We start from the raw sequence: 23,495 nt of genomic DNA, 5'->3' as shown, positions 1-23,495 counted from the left end.
AGAGCCCCATAATTGATATATTTAATTGAATTAGAACACACGACAGAGAAGCAATATCTAAGGGATGTCTTGAAAGTCCCTTAATTGGTTAAAATATTTTTACCAAAATATTTTTACCCATAAAAATAATTGAAGGAAAATATGTTTTCTTTAGATTATTTTCTGGAATTATTGCAAGTGTAAAAGAGTGTACCACAAAGGAGGACAATCGAAAGGAAATATCATCTTGCACACAACTATTTTTAATTTATTTTTCATTACTAGAATGAGCTTATGCTCTTAGAATCTGTAAGAATCTGTAATGCATTTGACAAACTTTTTAATTTGACTGAAAATGATCGTATGACACCCCCTCAGTACCATGCAGATGGTCATACCATAAGAACACAGTTTACTATGTTCTACGTATCTCTTTTTATATACATACCTCAAATCTTTACACAGGAAAGAAAAACCATAGATTTAAAATAGAATGGTTTTTAAAACAAAGGATTAGAAAATTCAGACAATCATGAAAAGAATTTAGAGGGGACATACATACATACCTTTAACCTGTAGATCATTGCAGAGGGCCAATGCGAGAGTAGTCTTCCCACCACCTCCAATACAATGCACACCGAGGACCGACACCTGGCTGTGGAACAAAAGCCCCTTCAAATCTGCAAGACGTCTCTCCAACCCCACATAAAACTGCATCTTTCAGAAACATTATCATCACGAGAGCGCGTGAAATTATCCGCCATTTCAGAATTGTCGTTTAACTCGGAAACCATTTGCTGAAACTGGCAAACTATTTATTGTCTTTCCAAAGCAATTTATTGATTAAAGAAATCAAAGCGGCGAGTAGAGAACGTGGCGGTGCTAATAAAACGCGCAGGAAATGTCTGTCTTCATAGTTGGCGTGTTACTTGCCGTGCAAGTTGTTCCTACAGAATTGTTCAGGCGGTTTGTTTAATTTATTATAAGGAAACAGATTATTACTAGCAGTTGCACGCTAGTGTGCGTGCAACGGGAAGCCGATAGGTAAAATAGTTTGGGGAACTGGTTTTGTTAATGAAGCAGAAATATGTGCAGTATTTTTTTAAAAGCGTGAATTTTCCAAATTTCTTTTATCTATGTTTTACCAAATTACCGCCAAAAAAATGCATCATAGCAGAAATGAAACTTTGTATAGAAAATATTAATATTTGAGTGACAAATTTGCACAAGGGTGAAGAGAAAGCAGCAAGTTATGCTCATTCATTGAATTCAGTTGTTAAACATAGTGGATTTCAGCAAAGGGGAACATTGAATGAAATGTAGCAATGATGGAAGAGAGTAACATAAGTAAGAAACCGTGAATGTTACAATGTCAATAAGTGTAAGCAGTCACTGTGGGAGTCTAGATCTTAACGACTCTTTAAAACATGATACGGTAACGGTGTCGTCATCTTGAACATGTTAATATTTGAGAAGATAGGGCTGTGAGATGTAAAATAGCAGGTTTGAAAGAATCAAATAATTTGAAAGCTGTTGAAAGCTGCAAGATGTGTAATGGCTGATGACGGATTGACCTGCAGTGCATGGAAATCAAGTAAGTACATTTGTCAGCAATAGAAAGTGTTACAGAGAACGAAATATGCAAGGTTTAAACCTAAATGAGAACAACTTACTTCTTGATGAGCAACAACATAAAGCCAATGCGATCAACTTGTTTTAAATTACAACGCCTGCTGAGTTTTAAAGCCTGCAAATTGTGGAATACGGTAAATTTTAAAGTTGTGTATCAAAGTGTTGGGCACATTTAAAAGTGAATTTTGTGTTTCAATGAATGAAGAGTTAAATATATTATTTATGTCATGTTTAGTAGTATGGAGTGAGGAAATGACCTGGTAAAGTAGAATAAATATACAATAAAATTGCAGTATAGAAAGAGTTTTAAAGCTTGTAACTTTGGAATTTTTCAAGTGTTACTTTTATTGAATAGTACAATGCTACAATTTATAAAATAATTTAATAAATACAAAAAAAATTTGGCATGTGAAAATGAGAGTAACAAGTAATACCTGACAAGAAAGAGGAACTGGCAATATATATTTTGCTTATCATGGTGAGGAAGGTCATGTATATCAAGCAAGTCAACCTTCATAGTTTTGTAAGAGGCAATTTGTAACTATTGCAACTTGAATGAAGTGCAATCCTGTAGAGAGAAGTATGTGAAAAAATTAGGCAAAGTGTCTCATATTCATAATTAGGCAGAAAACAATGATTTAATGTGAAAAAATTCTGTTTTCTGAATCACTAAATTAGAACAATGGGAAGTGGGCCTTGTATGACGAAGTCTAAACAAGTGAATAAAAATTCTAAGATGAGGATTGTTCTGAATCATTGAGCATACAAGCTGGAACTACGAGTGTTGTGTTGATGTCATTTAAAGAAATGAGTAGCACAAAGTAGAATGTCTAAAATTAAATATCATTAAAATTCTCAATGAGACATTATAACAAACTATGCAAAACGCTGCAAAACATTTTGACGTAAGTAAAATGTCGTAAAATAGAAAATTCGAATATAATAGAATCAAGAAGAGGCAAAGATTTGAAAACCGAGAAGAGTATAAAAGGAGATTGTTAATCAAGCATTTTGAAATATTTTAATATAGAAAAGCAATTTTCTTGCAATAAAATGGAACAGTGGGAAGTGGACATTGTATGACGAAGTCTAAACAAGTGAATAAAAATTCAAATATGAGAGTTGATCTAAATCATTGAAAATATAAGTTCGACCTGTGGAGTGTTGTGTGGATGCCATTTAAAAAAATGTGTAGCACAAAGTAGTATGTCCAAAATTAAATATCATTAAGATTGGCAATGATGCATTGTAGCAAAGTATGCATTTATAGAAATCAAACTTACAGAGAATGCTTCATTTATCTCATAATAGTCTATTTATTTCCCAGAGAGTGGTTTTCCAAATCCCCGGAGTAGTTTCAAAAAAGGAAGTTCCAGTGAAGATTATAAGTTACTGGAATAAAAAGTATATTCATTTAAAAGCGACTTTTATTAAATACAGTAACATTCTACTTGTATGCCTAGGCACAACTACATCATGACCAAAACCAGAAGCAATTTCCTGAAGTGAAGATAAGCACCCATTGTGTATTTGAAAAAGAGGTTATCTATGAACAAAATATAATTAAATACTCTCGGTGCTCACCATCTCAAGTATTTTGTTAGACTCTAATGTGGTAATAGAAATCATTTTTCCAAGCATACCGATTTATAAAATAATGAACTATTGAATTTATGAAACATATAATTCTAAGTGCCAACCAAGTTTTAATTGCTAATCAATGATAGGATCTCTTGTTTATTTATATCTTAAGGATTCTATCTAACCATACAGTATGCTGTCCTAAAATCATCTCTAAAGATGGAGGTATGTTCGTTACCATTTTAAATGATAGGTAGGTACATCACATTTGTAATGTGAATTTATATAGCCAGAGATGGAGCATTCTGAGAATATTTAAATAATTACAATGGAGATTGTTGAACAAGTAATCCTTGAAACAAATAACATCTTATTAAAAAATTACAAGTAAAACTTATATGGGAGTTGGAATCCACTAAATGATGAACTCCACTAAAAAAAGAGAACACTAAAGTTAACACATGGGACTTAGGTTTGCATAGTACGATAATATCTTGACATAAGCAAAACGTCGTAAAATAGAAAATTTGAATATAATAGAATCGAGAAGAGGCAAAGATTTGAAAACCGAGAAGAGTATGTGGTGGTGGTCATTCACAAAAGAGAAAGGTTGAGAGTAATGTTATTTGTGAAACAAAATGACAATAATTAGTTATACTACTAATAAAGTGAGAAAGGAAGTAGTGAATTGAAATAGGGAACATCATTAGTAGAGCAGAATAGTTAAAAATGAGAAAGAAGAATGCAAAGAATCTTATTAATGCAAGGGAGAATGGCATACCAGTTGATTTTGGTCTCGGAGAGGGTGTTAAGCATCAATCTCAGGAATCTGTTGTATGAGATGAGCAGAACTTGTGACATCCACCTACAATTGTGTGTCAAAACATTCATTAGAAATCATGTATAAAGTGGAAATATAATCACGATTGAAATGTTGTACTGTTGATTAAACAGAAAAACAATTCTATTGTGAAATGCTTACATAAAGGCAACCTCATATAACTAAAGAATGTCTGTTGACCACAACCCAAAAAGTGCCTTTACCATTATCTATAAAGTAACATCTCACTAATTATCCAACCTTTGCAAGTCTTATACAAAAGGAATATAACTTGAAATATGGGGAACAAAATGAACAGATATTGGTGAAATAAGAAAGCTAATTTAGTTTGGTTGGTCAAAGGTTTTGCTTGCATTGAAGGAAGCGACGTTAGAATGATTAATTTGGTAAAGTTGGAAAGCAGCTATAAAGTATAAATTGGGAAATGACCTGAAAATGTTTGTTTGTAATCGGCATGGAGTGCAATCATGGGTATGTTGTTGTCTGGTAATATGTATCTCTACATCAAAAAGAAGAAATATGGTTAGTTTCTGAAATTCAACATATATACAATTCATGTGCCAAAAGAACTGAAGGGGCGTGGCAAAGGGAAGTAATTGTCATACTTGGGTGAGTTGTTTATGTTGGAGCAGTGACTTTTGAATGGTACAGACACTTTTGTAATGAAAGTCACCAGAGGACAATACACAAGTGCTATAACAATGAGAATAATAAAAGCTGTTAGAAATGTTTGAGTTGTGTAAAGTTTAAAACTGATTAGAAATATATTCATGTTAGTGTTAAAAGTGGTAGAAAGTTAATTCTATGTCTATCTTTCTCTTTAGGGTTCAATCGAATGTATCCTATACTAACTTGTGCTTTGCAAAGTAGCATTTTGGTATGAAGTCACCTTCATATCTTTTTATGCTGGGCAGGAAAAGAATCTTTTATTATTCAAAAAGTACCAATGAACACTATGTAACGTAAAATCAAATAAAACAACGTATGAGAATCTTTTAATAATTACTTCATATCTTGATATGCGTCAGCGGGAAAAGAATCTTTTATCATTCAAAAAGTAGCAATGTACACTATGAAACATAAATTCTAATGAAATAACGTATGAGAAGCTTTTAATAATTAACAAGTTACAATAATGCATTTTCATTGCAAATAGAAAATTGGGCTATGGTTTTATATTATAAGCCGTTACCTGCCATGCTGCAATCCTCAAAACTGGCATATGGAAATTGGAGGCTTTGAGATTGGCTCAAGTTGCCTGGTGTGTTGCAGGCCTTGGATCCTTCCTTTGAAATCACAGTTGGAAAGTATTTGTAAAACAGAAGTTTCATATGAGAGGGAAAGATGCAGTGATCCACAGGTTTTATGTTGTCTTCTATTTAACTGTGAAATTGTACAGTTAAATATTTCTGATACTGTGAGATGGAGCTTAATATTGGTGTACATTGAAAGAAATTTTTTGTAGCATATACAGAAACTTAGATAGTATTATTTCTTTCTTTTCTATCTATGCATATTAAGAAAAACAAAGAAAAAGAACAGACTAAGCATAGCATTGTTATGTCATACCTGGGTGAGTTGTTTATGTTGCAGCAGCGAGTTTTGAATGGAACAAATAGTTTTGTAACAAAAGTTATCAGAGGATAATACACAGATGCTCTAACAGTGAGATCAATAAAAGTTGTTAGAAATGTTTGAACAGTGTAAAGTTTAAAACTGATTAGAAATATATTTATTTTAGTGTTAAAAGAGTTAGAAAGTTGATGTTTTGCAAAGAAAAAGTACAGAGTAAGTATAGCATTTTTTTTTGTGTGTATAACTTTGTAACTGACCTGATTAGTGTCATAAATCTGGAATGCAGTGAAGTTCGAAAACACCCTAAATTTTTTTGTTTGTTGTCTGCAATTTTTGCAAGGGCAACACAGTGATAGATTTGAGATATTTAAATCTGTTTGCAATGAGGAGATAAAACATTAGAATAAAGAATGGGAGAAGTGGTCAATAGCTATAATGGTCAAATGTGAATTATTTTAAGAAACCAAAAGGAATATGACCTGAAATATGGGGAACAAAATGAATGGATATTGGTGAAATAGGAAAGGTGATTTAGTGTGGTCGGTCAAAGGTTTTGCCTGCATTGAAGAAAGGCATGTCAAAAGGTTTAATTTGGTAAAGTTGGAAAGCAGATATAAAGTATAAATTTAGATATGACCAGAAAATGTTTGGTTGTAATCGACATGGAGTGCAATCATGGGTATGTTGTTGTCTGTTAATATGTATCTCTACAACAAAAAGAAGAAATATGGTTAGTTTCTTAAATTCAACATATATACAATTCATGTGCTAAAAGAACTGAAGTGGCGTGACAAAGGGAAGTTAATGTCATACCTGGGTGAGTTGTTAATGTTGCAGTAGTGACTTTTGAATGGAATAGAGAGTTTTGTAACTAAAGTCACTAGAGGATAATACACAGGTGCTGTAAGAATGAGAATAATAAAAGCTGTTAGAAATGTTTAAGCAGTGTAAAGTTTAAAACTGATTAGAAATATATTCATTTTAGTGTTAAAAGAGTTAGAAAGGTAATTGTATCTGTATCTTTCTCTTCAGGGTTGCATGGAATGCATCCGGTACTAACTTGTGCTTTGTAAAGTAGCATTTTGCCACCAAGTCACCTTCATATGTTGACATGCTCTGGCAGGGAAAGAATATTTAGTTACTCAAAAAGTGCCAATGTACAGTATGAAACATAATTTGTAATAAAATAACATATGTGAATCTTGTAATAATAACTTTGTATGTTGATATGCATTAGCAGGAAAAGAATCTTTTATCATTCAAAAAGTAGAAATGTACATTATGAAACATAAATTCTAATCAAATAACGTATGAGAAGGTTTTAATAATTAAGAAGTTACAATAATGCATTTGCATTGTAAATAGAAAATTGGGCTATGGTTTTCTATTATAAGGTGTTACCTGCTATGGTCTAATCCTGAAAACTGGTATATGGAAATTGGAGGCTTTGAGATTGGCTCAGGTTGCCTGGTGTGTTGCGGGCCTTGCATCCTTCCTTTGAAATCACATGTGGAAAGTATTTGTAAAACAAAAGTTTCAGATGAGAGGGAAAGATGCAGTCATCCACAAGTTTTATGTCGTCTTCTATTTAACTGTGAAACTGTACAGATACATATTTCTGATATTGTGAGATGGAGCTTAATAGTGGTATAGATTGAAACAAATGTTTCATAGCATATATAGAAACTTAGATACTATTATTTCTCTCTCTTCTATCTTTGCATATAAAAAAAAAAAGGAAAAAAAAAGACTAAGCATAGCATTGTTATGTCATACCTGGGTGAGTTGTTTATGTTGCAACAGTCAGTTTTGAATGGAAGAAACATTTTTGTAACAAAAGCTATCAGAGGATAGTACATAGATGCTCTAAGAACGAGATTAATAAAAGCTGCTAGAAATGTTTGAGTAGTGTAAAGTTTAAAACTGATTAGAAATATATTCATTTTAGTTTTAAAAGAGTTAGAAAGTTGATGTTTTGTAGGGAAAAAGAACAGAGTAAGCATAGCATTGTTTTTTTTGTGTATAACTTTGTATAATTGACATTGAGAAGACTTTTTAGCTACAACCAGTGCTAACTTGAAAAGTGAGAAGTGTGCAAGCATGGGTATGTGGTTCTTTGTTAATATGTATCTCTACAACAAAAAGAAGCAATAGAATTAGTTTCTTAAATTTAACATATATACAATTTATGTGCCAAAACAACTGAAGTGGCATGGTAAAGAGAAGTTTGTTTATTAATTGATTTTATTTGAAGATTTGTTAGAATATGCCTTGAAAGAATTACATGGCCTCATAAAAAGAAGAGAATGTAAACTATATGTGTTGGGTAGGTATGCATACCTTCAATTTGCAGTAGGAAATCTAGACTGAATGGTTGATTGAGAAGGTTTGCACTGGAGAGGCAATGTACTGTAGCTGGCGTACAAGGAGGGAAGTTAGTTAAAAGTGACAGAGAGCAATGTTAGAGCAGTAAAAGGTGTCAATAAAGTATGCTTGAAGCCAAAAAAATGTAAATATCATACCTGGGAGAGTTGCTTGTGTTGTTGCAGTAACTTTTGAATTGAAGAGACACTTTTGTAACAAAACTTATCAGAGGTATAATATATAGTTCCTCTAACAATGAGATTGATAAAAGCTGTTACAAATGTTCGAGTTGTATAAAGTTTTAAACTGATTAGAAATATATTCATTTTAGTGTTAAAATACTTAGAAATTTAATTATGGGGTGAGGAACAGATGTTTTGCAGTCAAAAAGAACATACTAAGCATAGCATTGTTTTTATTGTGTATAACTTTGTATAATTGACATTGATTAGTATAAAAGTTTGTTAACAGAGTACATTCTAAGCAATAAAAGTGACATATCATACCTGAGATAGCTGCATATGTTGGAGGAGTGAGCGATGTGAATGCGCAATGCATTGCAGCTGTATTATACCTGATATATCTGTAGACAATTATTGAAGCGTGTATAGATAGGAAGACTTGTGTGTGGTGTTCAATGCAGCATGGAGGATGTCTTAGAATGAATGCAATCTAAAATGAACAGCGAGGGAAAAAGAGTTAGTATGAGGGACGATTAAGAAAGTGCATGTTGTGAAGAGGTATGACAATGTAAAATTGTAATTACCTTGTTGAAAGTAGTGGAATGTAAGAAAGATGGTTTTGGAGCAAAAGTTTTTAAGGTGAATAGATATCTGTTTGCGCAGAGAGTAGCTGCAAACGAGTTTCTTCTTTCTTTCTAATGGTTGTATAAGGATTATTTTGCAGTTTGGAAAACCTTTCAAAAGAGAATGGTGGTTCGATCCGTATTCCATCAATTGTCTTCACTCTGGAAATAGCTGTGAATGTGAGGCCTTGCTTTTCAGTATTACCTATGTCAATGGTAGCTGTATCTAATGTAAGACCTTGGGATTTGTGAATAGTGATGGCCCAAGACATTGTTAAAGGCACTTGCGTACGCCTACCTCGCGTTATTGGCAAAATGGGTATATCTTTTGGATGTGCTATATCCCATGGAGGTCCATTATAATCATTGAATTGGACAACCACATATTTTGGCAAGTCTGGTGGTTTTGTATTGTTTTCATATACAATTTGTTTTATGAGACCAATAGCACCATTAACAAGGCCAACTTTGATCCACAAGTTAGCTATTAACATCACTTGCTGATCAATAGAAAGTAATACTTCCAATGGTAGCTGTTCATTGGTGTCATATTCAGTATTTGTTTGCTTAGCAATTTTAGCTAAACTTAGAGCGACAGGAAAATTTAATTCTTTGAGCATTTTCCTGTTATGCAAGCGTGCAGATTCATTTGTTGCAAACAAGTGGATTGAAGAGTTGAAATCTTTCTTTTGTTGAATAGTTAATGTTGCATTTGTCTGGCACATTAGAAACTGCCAATCATGTTGGAGTGCTTGAGCGTTTCTTAAGTTGTGAAGAAGTGCTCTGAATTGTTGTTGTCTTATAGATGCACCTTGCTGGCGGAAAATAGTGTCCAATGTTATGACAATAGTAAAAGAATGCCATAAACTGAGGGCTGTAGAGTGTGAAGCATATATAGGTTTATCCATAACAGGGGGAAGCTGAGCAAGATCACCAACAAGAATCATGGACACGCCACCAAAGTTGTCATGTTGTTTGTTAGGGAATGCTTGGCGTAAACGGTTATCTATCTTAAGTAGTAGTTTCGGGCCCAAAAAGCTCATTTCGTCTATCAGAATATATTTGATATGTTTCAATTGCTCTTGCAATGTCATTAATGATTGCCCTGTCAAAGGATGCATTTCTCTTATAGGTATGCGCAACCCTGCATGGATTGTTGTCGCTTGTATATTAAATGCAGCAACTCCTGTTGGTGCTAAAACAAGCAATGGGTTTGCCGTCATAGGTGGAGATATGTTTAATTCTTTTCTAATACAATCTATTAAAAATGATTTACCAGTGCCAGCAGTGCCTTGAACAATCATTCGTAAAGGTGTTGTTGTAGATTGATTATTATGATGTTGTAGAATGATGTTGAGCGCAACTTTTTGCTGAGGTGATAGCTGGTTTTTTTTTGTGTCTTGGCTGGAGATTTGCATGCTAGTGTGTTGGGATTTTAGCTTGCTTGTAGCTATGAACTGAAGGGCAGTGGAGTCTAGTTGATCAACCACAACAGTTGCTCCCCAAAAGTGGCTAATATCGTAATCACGACGGCCTAGCATTTGCAGATCATTCTGGACAAAGTTATTTGAAGCTCCCATTTGTGAGAGCTGCTCCCACTCGTACAGATTTGTATCATCTTGATGTTGGGAACCATTATTGTCACTGTCATCTTCGTTTGGAAGGGTGCAATCATCTATAATTTGTTGATTTCCCAAATGGTTGTAATTTGTCTTTTTAAAGTTTTTCCAATTTTTTATAATTTGTTCCTTTGAAGCTCCTATTTCAGTTGGGATGTCACGGAATGGTTTGTATAGCAGCAATTCAGACAAACAAAAAATATCAAACTGATTGGTATCTTCATTTGGAGGCTCTGTAAACTGAGGATATACAGTCACAATTGCTTTTTTATCCCTGATGTGCCATTTTGTTTTTTTGCGTTGAGAATTATAGGAAAACCCTTGTGCTGATTGTAGCAAATTTGTTGCATTTAATTCAAAAGGGCGCTGCATATAAGCATGGATATAAGTTGTGGAAAGGTCAGCTCCATTATCTGATTTTATGACACGGTGCAGTATTTTTCTGCCAACATTTAGAGAGACAAATTGTCGGCTACAACTTAGAAGAGGCAATTTCTGTAACATATGGCAAGTTTCTTGTGCACTGATATCACGGTCTACTACTATGCCCATCATAAATTTCTGATATGTTAATAAAATGCTATCTTCAGATTTACTTGTATTTAGTATTGTTTTCAGCATTTCAATATAGGATTGCGATTTGTTTTCTGATTTTGAAGCATACTTTGAAATGTATTGGAGGACAGCTTTTTTTGAAGTGACTGGTTGACAATCAATATTAGCTCTCCATAGTGAAAGCATCCAAGGATTATGAATATTTAAACGATCATCATTCCTTGCAGGTTTATAGCATGGGTTGTTGTCATTGTCAACTGTCAATGTAGACATCTCTTGTTGAACCCATGGAGCTTTGTAACGACATTCAAATGTGGGACCTTTTTTCTTGAGGCATGTTTGTTCTGTACATTTTGTGTGTCTCTGTAAAGTATTAAGCAATGCTTCATAATCCAATGCAGCATCCATGGTGAAGATTTTTTTTGTATCAGCTAGGCAAGGGTCATCCATTGCAGTGTAGTGCATTGCATTCATGCGGTCTGCTGCAATGCGAGGGTTCCAAGCAGAAACATATTGGTCGAAGAAAGTTTTTGCCATTTGCACCTCATTATCATCTATCCAATTAATGGTCTCCATATTTGGTGCTCCAGGGAGCCATAAGAAGCCATGAATATGGCCTGAGCCTCGATGTTGCCATTCATACCTATACCAATGATCCTTTGCTTGGAACAACTTTTGAATAATTTCTTCACGAAATATTGTAAATCTGTTGTGAAGGTATAATGCTGTTATATGTGGATTGCAGATCACATGGTCTGTAAGTTGTTTTCTTGTAAACTGTGTGGTTTGGCCATCATTTTCAGAGAAAAGCCTATGCAAATCAGGCCATTTGGTATCAGTTGAACTTAATGTAAAGAACAGTGTTGGGGGCCCCAATTGGGAGATCATTGCAGTAAGCTCTTTTCTAGATTTACGCCAATATGCACGGGTGCCTCGAAGAGTTGCACCAAAGCGCAACAATTGGCTAGGCAGCTGATCATCAGGAGTGTTTTGCAATCGTCCATGGAGTGCTTCGATAGTGGTTGGGATAGACTCTCCCAAATTAGTTTAAATGAAGATAGCTGCAGATTGTTGCGAACGATGTCTCATAATTAGATTGTAAATATAATACCGGAATCTAACATGCTACCCAAATCTTTGATCAGCATATCTAAGTAAGTGGAGAGCATATTCATGTAAATAAACATGCTTGATACGTGGCTGTAGTGGAAGTGCAACTCCAGATGGGAAAAGGGTTGGGAATGCCATGCTTAACAAGCCTATTGTATTATATTCATTTATCAGAGACAAGTTTATTTCAGGCCAAGGGATATTATTATTAGTATCAACATCTAACTGCAAGGTTCTCTTAACTGTATCTAGTTCGCGGGGTGGAGGAGGCAGTTTTGGAACAAAAGATGATGACATATTTGCATCATATTCATTGCAATTGTCCAGAAGGTCTTCTGTTGGTGGAATACCTGTTACATCAGTATGCTCTTCTAAAGAGCGTAGCATATTTGATATATCTGTTGTAGTATTAGGAAGCAGGTTGACAGCATCAAAGTCTATGACAACATCATTATAGTACTGGTCATGTTGTATTTTATAGCTCAATGCATCCATAACATGGAATTTATTCACATAACAATCATATTTTGTGCCTTGTATATTACTTCGATGGACAATAAGAAGTTCAAGGTCTTTTAGTCTTCATGGCAAAAGCTTTGCAATTTCTGAAATATCTTGGGGAAAACTTATTGTGTGACCAGAATATTTGTATTGGCCACCTTTTCCATGTCTGACTTGCAAAACAGGAGCAACCCTAGCTATAAGCATCTCTTCTACTTGTGTAAGTTTTTTTAACACAACAGGTTGCTCGCCTGGGTCTAAGTTATTTGCCAAGGAGAAACGATGAACACCATTTTCAGAAAAGCATCTTGAACAAATAATATGTTGTTGGTTCCCGCATAGCAGCATTCCAATATATCTTTCCTTACAAATACTACATGTTTGAAGCATGGACAGCGAATCAATGCGATGGTGGAAGGCTTGCAATGCTTGAATGTACTGCACAGAAGAGAAACAATTTGTTGTGCATTGTTGTGTTGTTGTAGGCTGCAATATTGTCTGATGGTATAGAGGTTGCCTGTTTTGTGTTACATGTTTCTGTTGTAGCTTGCTACTATGCAATGAAGGTTGTTGTATTTGCTGTGATACAATACTGGTCTGGCCAGATGAGAAAGGAAGGATTTGATTCAAAATAGGCGAATCCGAATTGATCATCTGTGGGGTGTTGCATGGTGGAGGTGTAGGCAAGAGCATTTTGTGTTTCATTCGCTCCAGGCGACGCTTTTTAGAGATTTGTTCTCTATGTTGTGCATAATAGCGAAAATTTTGTTCTCTTTTTTTCACTTTTCTAAGATTGCATCCTTGTGGTGTGTTCTGCATTAATATTTAAGAGAATTTAAATGAACAGAGCATATAAGATGTTGAGTGTGCAAGAAACAACCGGTAAAGATAGTGTCTATGTTGTAATCTATATAGTTACATTTGAAACTTCTGTTTGATGCAATCTTTTAATTGCACATGTTAAATACTTTTGCACAAAGATTAAGCACATGACCATACAGATAACTATACATGCATTGAGACATGTATGCACATAAAAGAATATGCCTAGAGACAAGGTTCCTTACATATGTAGGTACATAACTTTCAAGAGACAAAATGTTGTGTATGTTGATATCTATGCACCGTGAGTGGCTTCCTTTGTGTGAGCATGTTTATAGGTGTGTGGTACTTTGCAGCTATGTCAAAATGTGTTTGTATGGTTTTTCTTTATAAATATATATACCAATTTTCATGATATACACATACATGTGTACATATTTCTATACAGAAGCACAAGCACATACATACAATCATTTATGCAGTGGTGCATACATGCACATAAAAAAGATGTTGTAGATGGATTTACTTATGTATGCAGGCACATAACTTTGAAGATATATAAGATTGTTCATGTGTATATATATCTGTTCTGAATGCCTTCCTTTGTATGTACATGTATAGAGATGCATATATGGTTGTATGTATGTGAGTATGCAGCTGTGGAGGACCATATGTATGCATGTACGTGTATGGAAATATATGTAAATGCACATAGAAATCTATATGTATCTTTGTATATCGTGATACATAAATGGAGATATTTATCTTTATGGATGGCAATAAAATATTGGAGAGAACATATAAGGCAATAAACATTTACATAAATTGAATGAATACAAAGAAGAATATGAAAGCTGTTGGAAGCTCAAAACTTGCATTTTAATTTACAGTTCAACATTAATGAGATGCATAAGTGTGTCTGGACCAAGTATCAAAACGTATCTAAAAGGATTCAAAATATTACAATAAAAGAAAGAGACAGGTCAACAAAATGCTTTGAATATATAATAACAATAAACATAAAAGAACATTGTACAAGATATTGAGTGTGCAAGAAACAACCGGTAAAGATAGTGTCTATGTTGTAATCTATATAGTTACATTTGAAACTTCTGTTTGATGCAATCTTTGAATTGTACATGTTAAATATTTTTGCACAAAGTTGAAGCACATGACCATACAGATAAGTATACATGCATTGAGACATGTATGTACATAAAAGAATATGGCTAGAGACAAGGTTACTTACATATGTAGGTACATAACTTTCAAGAGACACAATGTTGTGTATGTTCATATCTATGCACCGTGAGTGGCTTCCTTTGTGTGAGCATGTTTATAGGTGTGTGGTACTTTGCAGCTATGTCACAATGTGCTTGTATGGTTTTTCTTTATAAATGTATATACCAATTTTCATGATATACACATACATGTGTACGTATTTCTATACAGAAGCACAAGCACATACATACAATCATTTATGCAGTGGTGCATACATGCACATAAAAAAGATGTTGCAGATGGATTTACTTATGTATGCAGGCACATAACTTTCAAGATATATAAGATTGTTCATGTGTATATATATCTGTTGTGAATGCCTTCCTTTGTATGTACATGTATAGAGATGCATATATGGTTGTATGTATGCGAGTATGCAGCTGTGGAGGACCATATGTATGCATGTATGTGTATGGAAATATATGTAAATGCACATAGAAATCTATATGTATCTTTGTATATCGTGATACATAAATGGAGATATTTATCTTTATGCATGGCGGTAAATATTGGAGAGAACATATAAGGCAACAAACATTTACATAAATTGAATGAATACAAAGAAGAATATGAAAGCTGTTGGAAGGTCAAAACTTGCATTTTAATTTACAGTTCAACATTAATGAGAAGCATAAGTGTGTCTGGACCAAGTATCAAAACATATCTAAAAGGATTCAAAATATTACAATAAAAGAAAGAGACAGGTCAACAAAATGCTTTGAATATATAATAACAATAAACATAAAACAACATTGTACAAGATATTGACATTGCAGATTATAATTTGAAATGGGCAGGGAAAGCGTGGTGAAATAGTACAATATAGAAATCATGATTTTGAGATCAGGAAATGTGTTAAAACAACATAGGTTGGAGCTATTGGTTCTTGTTTTAATGTTTGTGTCAATGTGTAATCTGTATGGTTTGTTTCTTATCATATTTGTACAGCATAGTATAAATATAGTTATAAAAAATAAGTGTTTTTGGAAAACATGGTTGTTCAATAATTACATAACATAAAAAGGTACAAAAGGATCTAAGATAATAAGCTGGAAAGAAGGGAAACTGCATTTGATTTTTTTTTGTATGATTGGAAGCATGACAGAACAAAAGCAATGTCAAAAACCAAAAGTCCTAGGCAGCCCAAAAAACACTTTAGATAGTGTTGATATAGACAACGACTGATAATTTAGTTCTGTTTGTCAATGACCACTAAAAACTAGGAACAAGCTATATATTGTATGAAGATCAAAAGGCACGTGGAAAGCATCACTATCCAATTGGTTTGGAACTATGCAGTTGTAGTCATCTGAGCAATCTCTGCAAGCAAAAGAGCATTTTCAGCCTGGTAATCAATTCTGGCAACTTTGGTTATCGTTGCTTTGAGCCTGGGTTCTGCATTGTACATGTCTGTTGTAATAGAGAGTGTGAAAACAAAGGAAGACAAAAGGACATGCTTGATAATGGACTGAGGCATTTTTTGTGTAGTCAAATCGTACTGCAGCATGTAAAGCTCCTTGGCAGATATTTGCAGTATATTTGTGCCAACCTCATCAAAGGCAGTAGCCCAAAGAGCCCCTGTATGATCTTGGAGCTTCATCTGCAATAAGTATTTGTAATTGCATTCTGGCACAGCAGTTTGACATCTTGAACAAAACCATTGATTATCACTTTGCTGGGTGCATTTCTTTTTACATTCTTTTCCATTAAATTTCAAAGGGCAGGCTGGATAGCAAAAAGAATCAGTTTTAATGATTCTCACAACAGCCCTAATAGTACTTTCAACTGTTTCAGAGAGAACACTTGTACGCTCTAAAACAGCTGTGATTGTCATCCTACTGTATTGTGAGTTAAGCTGGCCAGCAACACATGATAGCGGTAAAAGGGCATCTGAAATCTTTCCTCTTGACATAAGTGTCTCTGTTTCAGGTATAGAAGGGTTTATATTTAGGGTTGTTGCTATGGTTGTGTTGACCACCTTTCCATTGAAATAACCAACACGAGCATTTCTGACTGCAAGGACAATAGCTGTTTGGGTTGTGTGCATGCTCTTCAAATCTTCACCTAGCCCTTGCCATGTTTCTCCCCATAAGTTAACATCGATAGTAAAAGCTGAGGCATCATTTATTTTTGCAATTCTCTTTGTTACTTCGCTTCCATCCTTCCTGCGAATTAATGAGGGTTCTCCAACAGCAACTACAATACCAATAACATCAACTAAAGTGTTGTTGGTGCAGTATGTAATTTCATTGATTGGTGTGAATTGAGAATTATTTGCTTCACATTCAACAACATCATCACAACGCTTCAATATTGAATTGTTGTCCAAAGTTATCTCAAGATGGCTGTTAAGCTTATTCCATTTAGTGTTAGCTTCTTTAACGCAACCTTTTGACACAGTATAATATGTTCCTGGTTCAACCCTATGATAATGCATTTCTGCTACATCGCCAAAGCAAGTTATCCTAATTTCAGTACCTTCACTATCTATCATGTCAAAGCTAAATACTTGGCCAGTGGACTTTGGTGTACTGTATTGATGCATCTTCCTCTTGTTTGTCACACGCCCCTTTATTGTCCATTTATTTTGGAAGGGGTTCAAGGCTTTAATCGGGCTGATATTAACAGAAGATTCGTGCTGCACAGGTGGGAGGTGAATTCCAAATTTAAGGGATCGTTTAGTTGTGGCAGGTGTGTCTCGACCCAACATTTGTTGTTCTTGCTCTTTAAACAGATATCTAGGTTTCCCAAGCAATGGAGAATTGGTAAATTTGACAGCAAGGCTGAATATTATTATAGTCCTGTAAAATGAGCAAAATAAGAGGTTGAATAATCTGGATAGTGTGGAAAGGGGGATTTGAAAAGGCAAGAAGAAACCAACATAACATATAGAGGGCCATACCTTGAGTTCCAAACATTTCTACAAGCATAGGCTGTCAATGATAGGATAGTGCCAATCTTTAATGTCTCTGAAAGCAGCAAACCACTATACTTAGGTGGGAGGATCGCCAATTGCGTGTGTGTGGCATCAGACAAAACAACCTTATATCGGGCATTGTCATTTTCATCGTCTATCAATTTTTCAAAAGACAAAAGCTGAAGCAGTGGAGAGGGGACATCATCCCCAGCGTTGATGCAGAGCAGTGCATGTGGGGTCAATTGTAGATGTTGTTCCACTTCCTACAAGGATAATAGAAGACAACCAAATAGATACACAAGGTCATGTACATTCATACGCATTGGCATGGGCACGACAGCCCTTTTTTTGTTTAAGCTTCCAATTTGTATTACTAGCTATGTGTGTTTTTGTTTACAGGTGTTTTTTTTGTGTGCATGGACAGATTATAGATTGATGTATTGAAGCATACAAATGCACAAGGACAATGTAGAGAACATCTGTTTCAATCTATTTATATATATAAATACGTAAACAGATGCAAAAAAATAGTTCAAGCAGCGACACATGTTGGTATATGCACTTGCATTGATGGATGAGAAGTCTACGGAAAACTAAAGAACAAATAGAGATATAATCTTTGTAAATAAGATGAATAAGAGAAAACAAATGTATAAACAAGCTCACCGAAGTTTCTGTAGAAGGTTGTTGCGAGGCAGCAGGAGAGGCCATCGGAGATGACATGGTGGCCACTGTGTTTGAGAGATGAGGAATGGGGTTTTGAACGATGAAATAGTGAGTCTATGTCACAACAATTAAAACAAGCGAATATATTTTAACGGTAAGCACAACTCATATTGTACTTGGGATCAAGAGAAAATCTTCAGTCCAACGAGATCGCAATGAAATTTCAAAGTTACAATCAGCAATGTATATGTATAGTTTGAAGACAAGCACTTATCAAGAATACTTGGAATAGCTTTGTCTGCTTTCAAAGAGTTTTAGTGAAAGGAAAAATAGAAAACGCTCTAATCAGTGATAAAACAAGTGCTGCATAGATACAATAAATGCTTTTTAGACTCCAGTAAATTTCTAATTACTTATATATGCACAAATGTTCAATATTTAGGTTTAGTTGACTACATTCGTGTTGGTTATTTTGTGATGTATTTATGATACATTAGTATAGCATATTTGTCTTAAGTGTGTTTTTTGATTCGGTGAATTCTCTAAATATGCGTGAAAAAAACAATTATATTCCGACGTGATAAGCTACATTAGATGAAATTAATGAAATAGAATGAATTTTGTATTTGGTTTTGCGAGCTATTTAAGGCTGTACATTAAATGCGAACAAAGTTAAATTTATTTCATAGCTTCCTAAATGTACGATGTTCAGAGTATTTAGTTGGAGGGCCAGTTTTGTAGCAGTCGATGGGTATAATTAATTCACAAATCTTAAGACATGCTATGCTGTCCGAATTTAAAATTAAATGGTCAATAAATGCGTCTTTTGATATTCTGTATTTTTTTTTCACTGGAAGACATACGGTTCAACACTACAGAGGTCTAAGTGGCAAATCCTAAAACTCTTAATTCCTTGTCCATTCTTCTTCTATAGAAATATTCCTTCATGCTTTAACTTAAGCAGATTTTCACAATTTAAAACCTGCAATCTTCGGAGTTATGGCCATTTCTAAGAAGGAAAAGAAAATGGAAGTTTACGAGAACTTGGAGAAGATTGAGCAATTGGAGAAGGAACTTATGGTAAGGTATACAAAGTGAAGGACATTAACACAGGTCAGTTTTTTGCGCTTAAGAAGCTCAAGATCGAGAATAATGATGAGGGAGTTTCTGTCAGCACACTAAGGGAGATATCACTCTTAAGGGCACTTTCTAATAGCTGTTACATTGTAAGGTAAGAAATGTATACAGCACCTCAATGTAAACTGTCAATTTGCCAAAAAAGACTACACAAATATTTCAAAAAAAATTGTGTATGAGCTTTGGGGCGTAACCGACTTGAATAATCCTAAACCTTTTTTACCTAGGACCTAGGACTTCTTACATCTCGTTTCAATTCAGAAAACTAAATATCCATAAAATTGCTAAATTTAATAAGATATTTGCATATTAAATCTTCTAATGGCTTTCTTTCAGTTCTTATTATCAAAATAAAATTTATGTAATATTTGAGCTGCAAAGAAAATGCTGAAAATGTATAAGATGATGTTTTATGTCACAGGGCAAGCCACATCCCAAGCTTTCATATGAGATCCAGTTTCGTACGAGGGAATTTATTTTCTTTTAACTTATATGTTGTTTAAATTTTGTACCCATATTTCAACATTATGACAAAGCTTGGATGTACCTCATTTTGCAATCTTATAAAAAATAGGCAACTCCTAAATCTTATCTCTAGGTCTCATTAAACATCTTTTATACTTGGAGACATGTAATTTCTGCACTATAAGATACTAATATTCATTGTTTATGAATTTGATTCAGAAATAATAAATGTCGTCAGAAAAAAAAACTCACAGAGTCAAATCAAGAAACTATATATGCTAATCTATAATATTATTTAATATCATTTTATTAAACTAAATATCTACTGTAATACTTGTAATCCAGCTAAATATTTACATCTTAACCTTATTGCAGTTGCAATGACTACAAATCCATTTTTCAAAGGATATAATCCCAGAAAAAATCTGAAAAAAATTCAAATCTGAGAAAATAAAATAAATCGAAGCCTAAAAAACCTCATATTTAATAATGCTAAAATGAAATAACATTGTTTTGTGCTATTTCCTAAATATCATCATAAATTGTTCCTTCAAAACAAAAACATTGGCAAAAAATTCCTCATTTAATTCTTAGATTAAACAGATATTCCAAGTTCTGAATATTGCACTTTGAGTAAGTGAACGGAACACTCAAATTCAGGCTATAAATCTTACCAGTAAATAAGTGGGCTTAAGAGTCAAAGTTAGACGCTTGAACTACTTTCTGTATTTGGTCACTTAAAACATGTTAAAATACATGCCAAAAGGCCAACTAACGACAAGGGCATTTCTGAGCAATTATTAGGCGCGATGCACTTAAGGGTTTGTAGGCACTAGATCTAGAAATCTGTAGCCCACCATGTGCAGCTGCCATACCAATCTTGAAGTATACTAATTCTTTTCAGTCCTAAAACTGTAAGTTTGTGGTTTCTTCTTCTAATTTTCTTTTTCTATTTTAAATGGTCAACATATTTTATTGTCCGGGTGGCACAAACAATACTTGTGGAGCCAACTTATGGAAATATGGGGATATGGTTGTCGTTTGTAGCAACAACGAAAGGGTGCAAGCAATCACTCACAATGCCCTCCTCCACGAGCCTCGAACGGAGAGTAATAGTGTTGGCCTTTGGGTTTGAACTTGTGCTTACGGACCCTGATAAGGGCATGGGCGGCACCATCAACAAGGCAGGTCACATTCTAGAAAGCACCCATGATGCCTTCACGTTTCAACAATTCAAGAATACTGCCAATATTAGGGTGGGTTTGACAATTTCTGCTTCTAACTATTGTCTGAAAGTTTAATTAAAAGTTCCTTTATCTTAGGGTTTTGTTCATCTTATATATCTTCTTTCGAAAGGTTTTTTCTGTGTGACTAATGACCTGTTTTTCCATTAACACTTAGCCTTCCTAAATCTTTTTGCAGCAATGGAAATTGCGGTTTACAGAAGAGAAGATAACTGCACAATGCCATTTTGCTTGCTATGGTTAAAACCCATGTCGTATGACTGGGTGAAATTGCAGCAAACCTAAAGAAAACCCAAAAACATCGGTTTAATTCGTTCTAAAATTCGGACGGAAAAACGCTTAGGGTTTTGTTCCTTGTTCGTTCTGCAAATCTTTGACATTCGAGAGTTTACAGTCGTTCAAACACAACGTGAACTCAGCAAACCTAAAGAAAACCGAAAAACATCGGTTTAATTCGCTCTAAAATTCGGACGGAAAAAGGCTTAGGGTTTTGTTCCTTGTTCGTTCTGCAAATCTTTAACATTCGAGAGTTTACAGTCGTTCAAACACAACGTGAACTCACCTGCAAACTTGAAACAAATCTTCAGAGCTTCTGTCCTTTTCTCTTTTGATTCAGCAAACGTAAACAGGGCAAAGAAATCACCACCGTCTTGCAAAAACCGAAACAGGCAGCAAACATTACATGAGAAAACTCAAGAAAACAACAGGGAAAAAAACCAGGCTTAGATCCCACAAAAAAAACCATTTCACTCACCTGCAAACTGCAAAGAAGTGTCCAACAGAAGATTACGAACGCAGTAGTGGAGAAGGTAAAGCAACAGCTGGTTTAACGCAACGCTAGTTTCCAAAAAACCCTTCGAGTTTGCAACAAGCGAAGTAATGTTTCCAACTGGCAGTCATAAATGGTAATTATAAATGTGTGTCTGGTCAAATAAATGTCATTGCCAAGCAAGTGACAAATTTCCGACAAGTGAATTATAAACCGCCTTTTTTCCCGATGTCTTTTCCGGATGGCTGACACTTTCCCGGCAAGGAAACCCCCATACAAAAAGCCTATCGGCTTAATAAAACAAATTTTATAAATGAAACAATATTGTACACTTTATTGCGTCATACCTTACAAGTTACAAATACAAGTCCAAATAGAGGCTGTGAGATGCAAACTCCATTTGTAGTTTGCTTAGTTTATTTGACTAACAATCGTTTTTCAACTTTTTAAGGAGTTGTTTGTATGCACCATCTAGGATGTACCATTGATGGTAATTATGAATTAATTGCAAATTAGAATAGAACATTTTTTAATTTTAATTAATTAATAAATATTGTCAAAGGTGTGTTTCTAGATGTCACATAGACATTTTATTTTGTGGAGCTTGTAGTTCATAAATATATTTTTTTTTTCATTTTATTTTAAGCACTTATCTTTAATATAAATAATGCTTATTTCCATCCTTTCCTTTATCCACAACTTATTTTTAATTCTAAACAACAACATCTTTCCACCTTCTCCTTTATCCACAACTTATTTTCAATTCTAACTAATAACAATTATTCCATTAAATTAAAAAAAAAATCTTTTTTTATAATAAAAAAATTAATTAAAATTTAAACAACTCTCACTGTTCAAATTTAAACAAAGATCTGACTTTTTTATAATAAAAAAATTAATTAAAATTTAAGCAATCAATCTAACTGTTCAAATTTAAACAAAGTATTGCAACATGAAAACATGGTGTCACTACTAGGAAGACACATGTCGTGTAGGGCACTTTTAATATGAAAAGTCAAGTTTTATGGGTTGGCTAAGACGTTTCCAAGCTACATCTCTGACCCAAAAATGCCAAAACTTTGCCACTTACAAACCCGGTCTAAAAGTCCTTCATCATGTCTCGAGATTATAAAAGAGGAAGATGAGGAGCAAGAATGAAACTTTGTCTATCCAACACTCATATGATGGTATTTGTTAATTATTTTCAATTAGTTATTACACTGTCAATGTTACTATATGAGTGTTGAATAGAAGTTGCCCAAGAATGATTGAAGAATCCTGGTCTTGCACGCTGTAATGATTGTACGATATGCACATAATGGATTTGCACAAAAGGCTTTAAAACTTCCATGCAAATTCGAGAGGTTGCGAAACAAGTTTCCACACCTTTACCTTCATCCTCCTCTGCTTGCACTGTCTTGAAATATTTTATGGATTTCTCTCGAAGCATTATGAAAGAGGAATTTTATATATCATATGTTATAAGATTTTTTTTTATATTAAAAATCGAGAGACCAAAAAGATGTTTTATACAGATGAGTTCAGGGGAGGCAGGGCCTTAACAGTGAAACCAAAAAGAACTAGACAAGTGTCATATACAATGCACTAAAATACAGTTCCAAAATAAAGTTG

General features: G+C 34.2%; 2 protein-coding genes and 1 long non-coding RNA gene across 4 annotated transcripts; all 3 read right to left on the bottom strand.

The window, feature by feature from the left end:
• Positions 1–1,211: 1,211 nt before the first annotated feature.
• Positions 1,212–9,367, bottom strand: LOC131057324 (uncharacterized). Of its 2 annotated transcripts, none has more exons than XR_009372256.1 (12): positions 8,131–9,367; positions 7,949–8,023; positions 7,010–7,103; positions 6,669–6,724; positions 6,422–6,509; positions 6,246–6,315; positions 6,088–6,165; positions 5,226–5,981; positions 3,974–4,057; positions 2,046–2,179; positions 1,653–1,726; positions 1,212–1,553 (listed from the first exon to the last, which is right to left on the bottom strand). It is a non-coding gene; the product is annotated as an uncharacterized LOC131057324 (long non-coding RNA). The 2 variants fall into 2 exon arrangements; XR_009372257.1 differs by having other exon boundaries at positions 7,949–8,017.
• Positions 9,368–9,381: 14 nt separating this feature from the next.
• LOC131057317 (uncharacterized) lies at positions 9,382–12,556 on the bottom strand. Its single transcript, XM_059218906.1, has 3 exons — positions 12,137–12,556; positions 9,589–11,923; positions 9,382–9,401 (listed from the first exon to the last, which is right to left on the bottom strand). The coding sequence occupies exons 1-3, from the start codon at positions 12,554–12,556 to the stop codon at positions 9,382–9,384; spliced, it is 2,775 nt and encodes a 924-aa protein (XP_059074889.1).
• Positions 12,557–15,956: 3,400 nt separating this feature from the next.
• Positions 15,957–18,293, bottom strand: LOC131057318 (replication protein A 70 kDa DNA-binding subunit A-like). Its single transcript, XM_057991461.2, has 3 exons — positions 18,249–18,293; positions 17,568–17,845; positions 15,957–17,466 (listed from the first exon to the last, which is right to left on the bottom strand). Exons 1-3 carry the CDS (start codon positions 18,291–18,293, stop codon positions 15,957–15,959), a joined length of 1,833 nt encoding a protein of 610 aa, XP_057847444.2.
• Positions 18,294–23,495: the final 5,202 nt, after the last annotated feature.

Source organism: Cryptomeria japonica, chromosome 4, assembly GCF_030272615.1.
Source record: "Cryptomeria japonica chromosome 4, Sugi_1.0, whole genome shotgun sequence".
NCBI classification, from domain to species: Eukaryota; Viridiplantae; Streptophyta; class Pinopsida; order Cupressales; family Cupressaceae; genus Cryptomeria; species Cryptomeria japonica.
The sequence above is the reverse complement of the archived record's forward strand: the minus strand, read 5'-3'. Positions and strand labels throughout refer to the sequence as shown.

Coding starts and splice junctions, on each gene's coding strand:
- LOC131057317 (XM_059218906.1), bottom strand. CDS start 12,556: ATGGATGCATTGAGCTATAAAATACAACATGACCAGTACTATAATGAT. Junction 11,924..12,136: donor TACAGCCACGTATCAAGCAT/GTTTATTTACAT, acceptor CCTGATGATCAG/CTGCCTAGCCAATTGTTGCG. Junction 9,402..9,588: donor CACTATTTTCCGCCAGCAAG/GTGCATCTATAA, acceptor CTTGCATAACAG/GAAAATGCTCAAAGAATTAA.
- LOC131057318 (XM_057991461.2), bottom strand. CDS start 18,293: ATGGCCTCTCCTGCTGCCTCGCAACAACCTTCTACAGAAACTTCG. Junction 17,846..18,248: donor AACCTTCTACAGAAACTTCG/GTGAGCTTGTTT, acceptor TTATCCTTGTAG/GAAGTGGAACAACATCTACA. Junction 17,467..17,567: donor AGAAATGTTTGGAACTCAAG/GTATGGCCCTCT, acceptor CTCATTTTACAG/GACTATAATAATATTCAGCC.